General features: G+C 33.6%; 1 protein-coding gene across 3 annotated transcripts in view; it reads right to left on the bottom strand.

The window, feature by feature from the left end:
* LOC144855617 (cytosolic 10-formyltetrahydrofolate dehydrogenase-like) overlaps nt 1-13,432 on the bottom strand; it is a 122,965-nt gene that overhangs the window by 99,729 nt on the left and 9,804 nt on the right. For all 3 annotated transcript variants that reach the window (XR_013614845.1, XM_078713519.1, XM_078713520.1), the window contains exons 10-20: nt 13,004-13,145; nt 12,012-12,194; nt 10,845-10,909; nt 9,250-9,400; nt 8,205-8,275; nt 6,910-7,103; nt 5,271-5,364; nt 2,788-2,986; nt 1,832-1,997; nt 1,411-1,516; nt 892-1,091 (exon numbers count right to left, since the gene is read on the bottom strand). Coding sequence is in view for 2 of the 3 variants with exons in the window: in XM_078713519.1 (XP_078569645.1) it covers nt 892-1,091; nt 1,411-1,516; nt 1,832-1,997; nt 2,788-2,986; nt 5,271-5,364; nt 6,910-7,103; nt 8,205-8,275; nt 9,250-9,400; nt 10,845-10,909; nt 12,012-12,194; nt 13,004-13,145 (1,571 nt within the window). In the remaining variant the exon portion in view is untranslated. The remainder of the gene's footprint in view (nt 1-891; nt 1,092-1,410; nt 1,517-1,831; nt 1,998-2,787; nt 2,987-5,270; nt 5,365-6,909; nt 7,104-8,204; nt 8,276-9,249; nt 9,401-10,844; nt 10,910-12,011; nt 12,195-13,003; nt 13,146-13,432) is intronic.

Below are 13,432 nucleotides of genomic sequence, written 5' to 3'. Positions count from 1 at the left end.
TATCTTCTTTCTGCAAAAACCAGACCCCTGCAGGGTTCAAGGTTCCTATTTGTGTGAAAATTAATTACAGATTGTGTTCATCGGTTTGAATATATATGTTATTCCCTATACTATTGGTGAATTGATTGCAAAGAACAGTATTTAGACTGTGAATTGCTCACACGCTTGTTGGTGATTGGGCAACGTTTCACATAAGAAAAACATATAGAGGGCGCAATGAGTGACTAATTTAGAAATGTAATGATGCTAAAACAAATAGGAACATGGTGACAAAATGCTAACAAGAATATTTCAGCCTCTTGTACAATAGATGTATCAGCTGATCTTTTCTGAAAGAATTCAGAAAATAAAATGCTTGTATGTATTGATAGTACTACTTTCTACGGTAGCATAGATTCAGTATTCCAAGTGTCCCGCTTTCAATGGAATATTAAAAGGGAAATTCCTGGAAGCTATCAGTGAAAACATGCAAATACTCTGTAGCGTAGTCTGACAGCAATGTTTACTACCCTAGTTGATTTTGGTGTATCTAAAATGAGGCTTATTTTCCTTCCCAAAATAGCCAGACATTTTCAAAGTATACGTGTAATTTCCGGGGACCTAGCAGCTTTATTTTTCAAAATTTTCTTACCTCAGCCTCAACCATGATGGAGCTGAGGTACAACTCATACATTTTGTCTAATTCAAAGTATAAGTACAATTTTCGGAGACCTATCTTTGCACACACTGACCCAAGGCCTCGGTGATGCGGCTCAGCTCCGTCCCCGGACACCCCTAGACAACCCTATCCAATGGATACTAGGTCCGCACGCATAGTGAGTCGGGGACTTCGGAGAACAGACAATATGGATATATATATTATCACTGCCACTTTAGTTGTAATACACTTACCAAGATCTTTGCCAAACCCAGATTGTTTGAAGCCTCCAAACGGTGCAGCAACATCTGTTTTATTGTAGGTATTAACAAATACTGTTCCTGCATCTAACTTCTCACTCACATACATAGCCTTGTTAATGTCATTTGTAAACACACCAGAAGCAAGTCCAAACTCTGTGCCATTTGCACTCTGCAACATTCCATCAATGTCACTGAAATACAACAATAGATTGTCGTTAAAAATAGAATACTTTTGTAATTTGTACAAACCTCTTTTACCGTCTTTACTGTTTAAAAAAATGGTTACTTAATATGCAACAAGTATAGCTATACAAAGGTACTAAACTATATTCATGCTATCAACATTCTCAATTCATTTGTTAACACTTCTTTTTAACTGAAACTTTGGAATAATCTATTCCCAAATATGTTTCCTAAAAAATATTTCAGTTTACAAAACTACCATATGATGTTTACCTCCTGCTTTTCGTAGCTAAATCAATACTGTGTAAAACAATAATATTTATTTACCTTGCACTAAACTTCGAAACGACCATGATGGGACCAAATGATTCTTCATGGGCCATCATCATGTTATCAGTAACACCTGTGAATATGGTGGGCTCCATAAACAAACCTAAAAAATGAAAATTAAACACGAGTCTACAAACCAGTTCAATTGTGGGTCTGGTTGAAATACAAGGTATTATACCAATCTACAAACCAGTCCAATTGTGGGTCTGGTAGTAGTAGTAGTACAGGGTATTACACCAGTCTACAAACCAGTTTGGTGGTAGTGGTAGTAGTAGTACAGCAGTATATTCAGTTATATAATTTACTTTTCCTTTTCAAACAATTTCAAATCATTTTTTTATATTGTGTATTCATGTTAATAAATCGATTGGTAAAACTTGTGTGATCAACGGACATTAAAATAAATCCTTTTAATTACCTGGCCTATCTGCCTGTTTTCCACCATACACTAATGTTGCGCCTTCCTTAACACCTATCTCACAATATTCTACTAGCTTTTCCATGTGAGCTCGGTGATTTTGTGGTCCATGACTGGTAGACCTGTCTAGCGGATGACCAATTTTCATCTTCTTTACTTCCTCAACCTTGAATACATTAAAAAAAATATTGTATATTATTTTATTTTTATACATAAATAACAAAATATGAATGGTGCAATTGACAAATATTGTAAAATGATTGACAACCCCTGGACTTGTGGCACAATACCGTAATAGCAATATTTCAGAGTATCATGGATGCCTGCTGGTCATATTGTATGAACAAACTACCTGTAGAGCAAAAGTTTACTGACTTAAGAGGTGGTTAACACTCACTGGTGTGTTACTTAAGAGGTGGTTAACACTCACTGGTGTGTTACTTAAGAGGTGGTTAACACTCACTGGTGTGTTACTTAAGAGGTGGTTAACACTCACTGGTGTGTTACTTAAGAGGTGGTTAACACTCACTGGTGTGTTACTTAAGAGGTGGTTAACACTCACTGGTGTGTTACTTAAGAGGTGGTTAACACTCACTGGTGTGTTACTTAAGAGGTGGTTAACACTCACTGGTGTGTTACTTAAGAGGTGGTTAACACTCACTGGTGTGTTACTTAAGAGGTGGTTAACACTCACTGGTGTGTTACTTAAGAGATGGTTAACACTCACTGGTGTGTTACTTAGGAGGTGGTTAACACTCACTGGTGTGTTACTTAAGAGGTGGTTAACACTCACTGGTGTGTTACTTAAGAGGTGGTTAACACTCACTGGTGTGTTACTTAAGAGGTGGTTAACACTCACTGGTGTGTTGCTTAAGAGGTGGTTAACACTCACTGGTGTGTTACTTAAGAGGTGGTTAACACTCACTGGTGTGTTGCTTATTACAATAATAACTTACAACTCTTCTTATGTATTCATCATGGATTGTATCTTCTACAAACAACCTCCCAGCTGCAATACAGTTCTCGCCTTTGTTAAAGAAAACGGCGCCACATCCCTGACGTACTGCACGGTCCATATCACAATCGGAGAAAATAATTAATGGAGATTTGCCACCAAGTTCTAGAGAAACTTTTTTTAAGTTACTTTCGGCACAACTGAAAATGCAAGAAAAATTTAATAAATAAAAAATTCCATTCAAAAATATAATCCATTTCAGGGGTTTTTAAAATATTGTTATAGATGAGAAACTTCCTTTCACATAAGATTGTTTGTATTGTTTCCCGTTTTATTTATCTAGTTTTATTTATCTAAATATATGGTTGTTTTCTTTAGTTAAATTCCATACACATTTTAACTCAAAGATTGTTCGGTCATGAATAGGGCATAGCCAATTACACACAAATTGTTTAGGTATCTATATATTAATGTTACTAAATTGTTTGCATATTTTACGTATCTTCTCCTAAGCCACTGAACGGTACATGCTCACATTTGGCACACTGATATTTATTGATGAGCCGCACATGATAGGCTATGTCACTTTCCTGAATTTTATGGATAAACACTAAAAAAAGGCAAAAAATAGCAGTAATTTGAGGTCTCAGCGACCATGTTACGTCATTGTATAAACTACGTCATAAAACGTGTGCCGCTGTTCTAAAAGCGTCTGTTCAATAAAGTTATTTTTTACGCAACCTCCTATGTTGTGTACCGCCATGGCCGGATCTATAAGTACCCTGCCGGGCCGCCAAAAGTCAACCGTATCGAATGATCGTGTAGTTGAATTTTTAATTAATTACACCTATTCTTTGAACAGAATGATTTTCGTAAATCACGGTTTGGCTTAGTGAGTAAAACGCTGTGGCCATTGATATCAATGCTTAGTACATTCGGGTTCGAATCCGCGACAGGTGTAATTATTGAGTATCACCGCTTAAAGCTAAAAATCAAAACTAGACCACAATGTAATTACAAAACTAGCAAAAAAGATACAAAACCTCACACAAAAAAAAATTGCAAAATATAAAAAACCATGAATGTAAATGAACAACAACAAAAAACACACACATACAAATAAAACGAATCCAAATGGGAGTTGTGTTTCCGCAAAAATCAATGAAAAATACACCCAAATGTAAAAGTTTGTGTCCGAGCGCATCATCTAATTTCGACTACTTTTTGTGTTGATTTCAGAGTCCGTAAGCATTATTATTATTCCAATACTTCACATCTTAATTCGATAACTTACCAATTCATATTTTATCATTAAAATGTTTTAATCTGCCGACTGATTGACAGACTTCAAACCCTCTTATGCACGTTGTCACTTTCTGAGGCGCACCCTAGATTAATATTCACACAGCACAAAGTCCCATATCCAGTATTGCTTTCATTTTGTAGCTTACAGATATTTCAAAGTAAAGGAATACTCTGTGTATAACAAAATCAATGGCCGTAAGTAGTTATGAATTGTATTCTTGACAATTTGTTTTAAAAAAAAAATAATTTGCCAGGGGCCGGGAAGAGTGCGCATATACGTAATCATGCCATGCAAATTATTATTAAGGCAGACAAACCGTGCGGAGCACAGGTTACTGGTAATTTAATTACAAAAGTAGCAAGTAGGTAACAAATGTCCCATACAAAAAAAAAAATTTTAAAATATCAAAACCAGTGAAATAAAAATAAATTTTAAATAAATAAACTTAACAATTCGTATTTCCGCAGCAATGTGTTTTTCATTCAATTTTTGTCCACTTTTTTATTTATCTCTAATGTACAGTATCAAATAATTAAAAAACATGAAAAACACCCAAAATAATATAGTTTGGCATTTTATATTTTCGTTATGTGTCCTTCCTAATTCACACAGCACAATTTTTCTTTTATCTTTTTTTTATCTCTTTTATTTTCGTAAAGTCTGAACAGTCAAAAGTAAAGTCTAAAGTTCCATATCCACTATTGCTTTCATTTTTTAGCCTACATATATTATAAAGTGAAGGGATGGTGCATAACAAATCAATGGCAGTAGTTCCGAATTTTATTCTTGATACAATTTGTTTTTATTTTAATAATTTGTCAAAGTACTTTTATCCGAGTGCGCTTTTATTATACTTGCCCATGCAAAGTATAACCACATATTAAGGCAGAAAAAGACCGTGCGGAGCTAGTATTTTATTGTTTCTAGAGTGGTTTTTTAATTATATTTTTAACAAAAAATGCAATAATTCTTTATGATTGTATGTTTTTAATGGATTAGTTTTTTGTGCAAAATTGTAATAATCATTTTTAAATTGCATAATACAATGTTTTATTAGTTGATTTATTAATTCTATTTTTGTTTTTGTTTTTTGTACTTTTAGTGAAACAAAGTTGATTTGATTTTTTATTTGAATTAATTAATTGACAATTGAAACAAATCAACAGACCATATTTTACCTTTTCATGATTTGCTTTCCAATAGGAGTAGATCCAGTGAAACCCAATTTACGAATGTCAGGGTGATCAGTCAATGCCTGACCAACAACAGAACCTGAAGACAAAAACATTTTGATGTTTATTGTGTGCAATATTACATTAATACAACAATGGTGTGATGTCATTTGAATGTTCTTAATACATGATGGTCAGTTAAAAATACTTAACTTTAACTGCACATAAACAGGATTATGCTTTTAATGTTCCTCCTATCCCAACCACTGATAGTTATTACTTCAACTACAGTAGCCTCGAAAGAGGTGACAAGTATTAAAATGAATATACAATCAACAATAGGGAGCTTTTGATTTGACGGTATATGAATCAGATATTTGAAAAAAAAAACACAAGCAACAACTAGGCCACTGACTGATTCAACGGTCTTATATGCGTGCGCAGAATGTGTTTTTGTTTGTCGTCTACCATCCACATTGAAAGCCTAATGCAATTGCAGAGTACCATTCAGTACAAATTAAATGTATTCCCTCGTTGTCAACATTCAAAATAGTTTTGTAAGCGCAAAGCAAAAACCTGAGGAATTATTTTATGATTCATTCATAAAGTACATAATATAAACAATTGACTACTTTGCTTCAGTAATAGCTACAAACCAAAAAAAAAACATGTATTAAAAAAAAATACAGTGATCATTAAAGGATAACATGAAATGCTTTAAGGTCTTACTTAAAATAATAATGTATATATACTAAATACAGTATATCACTACATAAATGACATTAATATGTAAAATGTACATTATACAGCCCTTTGACATTCAGGTTTAATGAAGTTAAGCTAACAGAATAATCAACCCATACCATTTAAAGGTTATTCACCATGCTACCTTATCAAAAGATGTTGATGCCATATATCATACAAGAATATAACATTTTTTTTGATAAACTGGAGACAGAAAAGATTGTCTCTAGCAAGTTGAATTGAACTTTATTGAACTTTATTTAACACACGAGTAGATTCTTTTCATTTGATTGAAGGATTATGGGTCAAACGATATTCAATAACTTCTCCATTTCGGTATATGTCTATTGAATTTTGTTATATGCATTTTTAATCAATGAGCTATTGACTGATCCCGGTCGAAATTAAACCTGTATTGTACGCCATCTATAATTGCTCTACTCTGCATCCAAAGTTGGAGTTGGTTTAGGCCTTGTTCAAAGTAGGTGTTAAAAACAAAGAATGTTTTATATTCATGCAATGAAACAAGTAATTTCATACGGTGAAAGATGAAATGTTCTATTTTCATCTCTCGCCTTATAAAATTATTTGTTTCATTGCACTCATAGATTCATTATTTGTATAACAAATGTCTAAAATATTAAACTAAGATGAAAATGTTGTTGATTCAACTTAATGTTTTAATGTTCAAAGAATGAAAACAATATAACCTTTTCCGAATATGGTAGGTAGAACATTAGTTTAACAAAAGCATCAATATATGCTTAAAATGACTGGCAGGATAAGAAATGATTTAAATGAGCAACACAATAATGAATGGCAGGTGATACGTAATTCACAAATCAAAGATGGCCAGGATGCACTCCTCAGACGTGGTAGTATAATACATGATAACATTTACCTGATCCTGGAAGAATGTTGATTACACCAGGTGGGAAGCCAGCCTTAACAACAAGTTCCGAAAACTTGAGGGCGGTTAGCGGCGTCACTTGAGCTGGTTTTAAAATAACCGTATTACCGGCAGCAATACATGCGGCCATCTTCCAAGCTAACATCATTAATGGGTAATTCCATGGTACAACAATACCACACACACTGAAATAAAACAATCATTTTAAAATTTAATGCAAAAATATGATTTTAGTTAATTAAAACTATATGTATCAAATTTGTTACAAGGGTCTAGATTTGTCAGTATCTTAAAACTAGTTTTTAATTTGGTTGATTATATTTGAAAAAAAATTAGTTATAATTATATTTCTTATAATAAATTACTAAAAACAAAATTACTTAAACTATAAAGATTCAACTTTTTACAAAAGTAATTGATTACTATGTTTTAAATAGTTTAGATGAAAAACACTAATGAACTAAGGTTAGGTTGTTAAGGTTATGCAAAGTCATTACATGAGTGAACAAAGTGGATTTGAGAATAATAAACTTATTTTTAAGTTACTATAAAAACAAAAATCAATATCATGTTTCAAAATCCATGCACCGGCAACAATATCGACTTTGGATATACTTTATTACAAGTGAAGTAAAAAACGTTTTTATATTATATGACGATGCAAAATAAAAATAATTTACATCTACTACAATAAGAACAATTCATGGATTGCAGAAACATACACAGTAGACAATCAAGTCATTAGCCATGTCAACTTACACAGTAGACAATCAAGTCATTAGCCATGTCAAAACACTACAGGCATTTGGATAAACGTTATTCCCGGTGGCTTTCATATGAGATTTTTATTGCAGGAGAAGCAAACTAGTCATTTCTCAGACAATTTTAATCTTACAAATTAACTACTGACCTTTCCAAAGGCATTTATGATATATTTACTTCAATATATCAAATTAAATTCTAAATTAAAACATTATGTATTGATTCTAAGGCAGGTGCAGATCGGGGGAGCAAAACTTAATAAAAATAGATATTAAATATAGTTGCAAAAGCGGGGAGTACGCATATAACCGTTTTAAATGATGACATGCCAATTTGTTTCACATTCATGTAGGCGAAGACAAATGTTACCACTTCAATATATCAAATTAAATTCTAAATTAAAACATTATGTATCGATTCTAAGGCAGGGGTAGATCGGGGGTGCAACACTTAATAAAAATACATTCATGTACTGTAGGCGAAGACAAATCTTACCACAAATAAATGGTTGCAAAATAACTTACCCTATGGGCTCTCTTCTTGTATATGTCATATTGCGATTGGGTCTTGCATGATTAATTGGAATGGTTGAGCCCTAAGATAAAGAATATAATCAGATTAATTTTTAAAAAGCAGTAAAATAATGTATTTAAATGTTTTTGCAATTTTGAATTTTAATTTTTGTGTGTTTATATTTTATCTCGTGTTTTTGATGTATATATATTTTTATAGATATTTTAATTGTTCAAGCTTAGTGTACAACAATTTTCTAATATTCTATATATTATAACTGGATCCGCATTTTTATATACATCTAAAATTATTTAATTTAAATAAAATAAAAGATCTGAAAAACATTATGTCGCAAGAATTGAAAAAGTATTGGTTTGTACATATTATGTTTACAAACTACGACTTAATATGAACCATTTGATTTGTCAGTTCTGTCAGCAATTCAACTCCACCTTGCGGCATTTCAACGCCAACTTGCGGCATTTCAACGCCACCTTGCGGCATTTTAACGCCAACTTGCGGCACTTCAACGCCAACTTGCGGCACTTCAACTCCACCTTGCGGCATTTCAACGCCAACTTGCGGCATTTCAACGCCAACTTGCGGCATTTCAACGCCACCTTGCAGCATTTCAACGCCACCTTGCGGCATTTCAACGCCAACTTGCGGCATTTCAACGCCACCTTGCGGCATTTCAACGCCAACTTGCGGCATTTCAACGCCAACTTGCGGCATTTTAACGCCAACTTGCGGCACTTCAGCTTGCGGCACTTCAACGCCAACTTGCGGCATTTCAACGCCAACTTGCGGCATTTCAACGCCAACTTGCGGCATTTCAACGCCAGCTTGCGGCATTTCAACGCCAGCTTGCGGCATTTCAACGCCAGCTTGCGGCATTTCAACGCCAACTTGCGGCATTTCAACGCCAACTTGCGGCATTTCAACGCCAACTTGCGGCATTTCAACGCCAACTTGCGGCATTTCAACGCCAACTTGCGGCATTTCAAAGCCAACTTGCGGCAATTTATTGTCAGAAATACAGGTATGTTATAATACCTGTATCTTGTCACACCATCCTGCAAAGTATCTAAATGTGTCTATTGACATTCCAACATGTGTTTTGATGGCTAACGTATATACTGCTCCAGAATCCATGCTTTCCAATGTGGCTAATTCAGCTTTGTGTTCTTCCATTAAATCAGCCAACCTGTTGACAAGATGCAAAAATACTAATAACAATATGTAAAGTGCTTCTTTCAATTCTTGGGGTGAAGAAACCTCTAAGCAACCAAAGAAATGTCACATAATAGTTCACTTTGACAAAAAATTGGATTGAAAAATTGGAAGTTGGAAGTCAATAGGTTTTTAGGTGAATTTAACTGTTTATTTTGTCTTTTTATAAGTGAAAACTTTACAATATTTAATTGAATAAATGCCCTGGGCGTTTATTCATTTCCTCCAATAAACGCCCTGACACATGCATTTTGATACATTTTTTACTGTATTTTATCACTTCTTGATGTTAATTATGTTGTATTTGTTCATCTCTTGGGAGTGTGTATTTGTTACCATATTATACCCAAACAAATATATTCCTCCCTAAACCCCCTAAAAACCCTCCTGAACAATAAGCTAAAAGTGTTTTGGAAGTGATTAACATTTATTGTGTCATTTTATAAGTGAAAACATTAATTTTGTCCAAAGTGTAAAGTAACATTGCTTTATATTTGGCAATAATTGTCAGGTTGCTAGCCTGAAGGATCCGTTTTACTTTTTCTATGCATGGATTCACACTATCTACAGAGTTTCACTAATTGAAATTGACATTATTTCATAAAATATTTTGTACATATTTTAATTGATTGTATTCTGGCAATTTGATTGGTTAATTATGGAAAAGTGATATCTAATGGTGATAAATAACACGCTCTAACGCAAGTTCAGCTTTCTGTAAAACATTTTGCGAAATTGGCCATGCGACGTTGTTGATTGCGATTGCCGTCGAGAATCTACTTGTTGTGCGTGCCGTCCAGAACAGTTCTACTCCGCATCTAAAGTTGGAGCACTGCTTTTTTAATGGCCTAGAATCTTGGCCTAGCATTCATCGATAAATTGAATAAATAATTAATGTTTTATATTTGTTGAATGGAAACAATATTTCATGAGTTGAAAACTTGACTGCTTTATTTTCAACTTTGCTCCAGCTCATTAAAGATATATTGTCCCCCTAAAAAAGAAATTTTTTACATTTTTTTTGTTGAATATGCCATTTTAATATCACATAATAGTTATTCACATTGACCAAAAACTTGATCCAAAAAAAAACACCATTTTCCACCAAAAAAAATGTAATTTAAAGCAAAATATACCTAAATTGTCTGGAAGACAATGGTTTTTGATTGAAATTAACCATTTCTTTTGTCTTTTTATAAGTGAAATAATTATTTTTGATGATTTTTTTTTTACAGAAGTGAATAACTTTATTAAAACTGTGAAATTGCCTATTCAAAATCTGATTTTATTAATCTTTATTTTTTCAGGTTTTTGGGGACAATACATCTTTAAAAATATTCTCACCATCCAACTCATAAACATTCAATATTTGAATACTGTTGTATCTATGGTGAACAAAAACGTCACAATAGTAATACCTGAACATAAGTTTTCCTCTTTCCCTGGCACTCATCTTTCCCCATTCACCTTCTTCAAATGCGGCCTAGGGGTCAAAGTTTAAAGTAAATCATGAATAAATAATTAAATATTAACCTCTTGTTATCTATTTTACTAAAATAAAATCATTTGTATTTGACAATAAAAGTGAAGATGATTATTATTTGATAGTATCGGACAACTCCCTGATACTATCAAGTTTAGGACAACTCCCTGATACTATCAAGTTTAGGACAACTCCCTGATACTATCAAGTTTAGGACAACTCCCTGATACTATCAAGTTTAGGACAACTTCCTGATACTATCAAGTTTAGGACAACTCCCTGATACTATCAAGTTTAGGACAACTCCCTGATACTATCAAGTTTAGGACAACTCCCTGATACTATCAAGTTTAGGACAACTCCCTGATACTATCAAGTTTAGGACAACTCCCTGATACTATCAAGTTTAGGACAACTCCCTGATACTATCAAGTTTAGGACAACTCCCTGATACTATCAAGTTTAGGACAACTCTCTGATACTATCAAGTTTAGGACAACTCCCTGATACTATCAAGTTTAGGACAACTCCCTGATACTATCAAGTTTAGGACAACTCCCTGATACTATCAAGTTTAGGACAACTCCCTGATACTATCAAGTTTAGGACAACTCCCTGATACTATCAAGTTTAGGACAACTCCCTGATACTATCAAGTTTAGGACAACTCCCTGATACTATCAAGTTTATGGAGAAGAAAACTATATTTTGATATTCTTGTATTTTGTATAAAACAAAATGGCAGATTAAGGAAAACCTTAGTTACGTATGACAAGAACAATCTTTCTAAAAATTAAACAAATTCCTTTAATTTGTACAGAATAAAGAGGAACACGTGTGAACAATGAAATGAATTCTTAATAGTGTCATGATCCAAAAAAAAGACCAGACCCTAGGCCAAGCATTTTGCAACAAATATTAGAGATATGGGTTATGTACAAGAACCAATGAATCAAACGTATGTTAACACAAAACAACAATAGGATGACATCATCAGTTACAGTTATGATGTTCTGCCGAAAACCCTAAAATGTTGACACTTAAAATGTATCATTAAAAAAAGCAAGAATTGTTATTAACCTTTACTAGCACCATTAAGTACCTTTGCAGCAGACACTGCCCGGTTACAATCTGCTGGACTCGCTTTGGCCACTTTGCAGATGACCGTCTCATCAGCAGGGTTTATTGTCTCAAATGTGTTGCCACTTTCTGAATCAACAAACTCATTGTTAATGAATAGTTGGTTTGGAAATCTTAGGTGCATATTATTAACATCCATTTCTACCTGCAAAACAGTATTATATATTACTTTTTAAAAAAAACAACATATGTAAACTACATATTAGTTGGCAATAATGGTAATTCATATTCTCAAGCAATGAATATTAATATCAATATAAATTATAAAAATGCTAAATTGGTAAATTATATCTCTTCCTTTAATCTGACTTACTTCATCTTATTTTTAGTTGCAACCTATTTCCTATCCTTTCTTCTAAGATGGCCAATTTGATTTAATTCATTTAATTTTTGAGTCAAATTTCTTTTTTTGTGCATTATTTTATTTTGTTTGTCTTTGTAAATTCTATTTATTTTAATTTTATTTTATTGTTACATGCTTATATCTCGTCATATTGTATTTTTGTGAGGGTCCCTAATGATCAGTTTCGGCTGGATGGACCACCCTCGTGAAATAGTGTTAAAATAAAATAAATAAATAAAATAGAAACGGTCACACATTAAGAACACTAGATTACACATGAAATGAAGTATTTCGTAGTTGTACTGTGTAGTGAGGTTATGGTGGGGTGGGGGTCTGGTGTAGTGAGGTTATGGTGGGGTGGGGGTCTGGTGTGGTGAGGGTCTGGTGGGGTGGGGGTCTGGTGGGGTGGGGGTCTGGTGGGGTGGGGTATTCTGGTGTGGTGAGGGTCTGGTGGGGTGGGGGTCTGGTGGGGTGGGGGTCTAGTGGTAGACACAGTACACATTTCAGCACTTTTGAAAGTAGTTTGAAAGGAACAGTGTTTTAACTGGTAAAAATGAACTACAGAAGAAAAAACTGTGCAAACAACACAGATAGCAAAAGGCAGGACTTACTGCATCATATGTAAACTCAACAACATCAAGACCTCTATGTCTCCTAATCATCATCTGTATAAACTCTTCAAATGTTGTAGCCATATAAACATCCTCATTTTGTAGTTCAACTTCACACTTTTCATGCACTTCTTCAACCAATCTATTTGGGAAAAAAAGCTTCATGAAAACTGAACGCATGCACAAAAACTAGAAATTTCAAACAAACATTAAGTATACCTTTAGCCATTCATGAAAAAAATCATTGAGTCTTATTAATTGTTGAGTGTCTCATAAAACAATCGTTGACAGTGTCATAAAACAATTGTTCACAGTATCATAAAACAATCGTTGACAGTGTCTCATAAAACAATTGTTCACAGTCTCATAAAACAATCTTTGACAGTGTCATAAAACAATCGTTGACAGTCTCATAAAACAATCGTTGAC

Source organism: Antedon bifida, chromosome 11, assembly GCF_963402885.1.
Source record: "Antedon bifida chromosome 11, ecAntBifi1.1, whole genome shotgun sequence".
In the NCBI taxonomy this organism is placed as follows: Eukaryota; Metazoa; Echinodermata; class Crinoidea; order Comatulida; family Antedonidae; genus Antedon; species Antedon bifida.
This window is presented reverse-complemented; position numbering and strand designations above follow the sequence as displayed.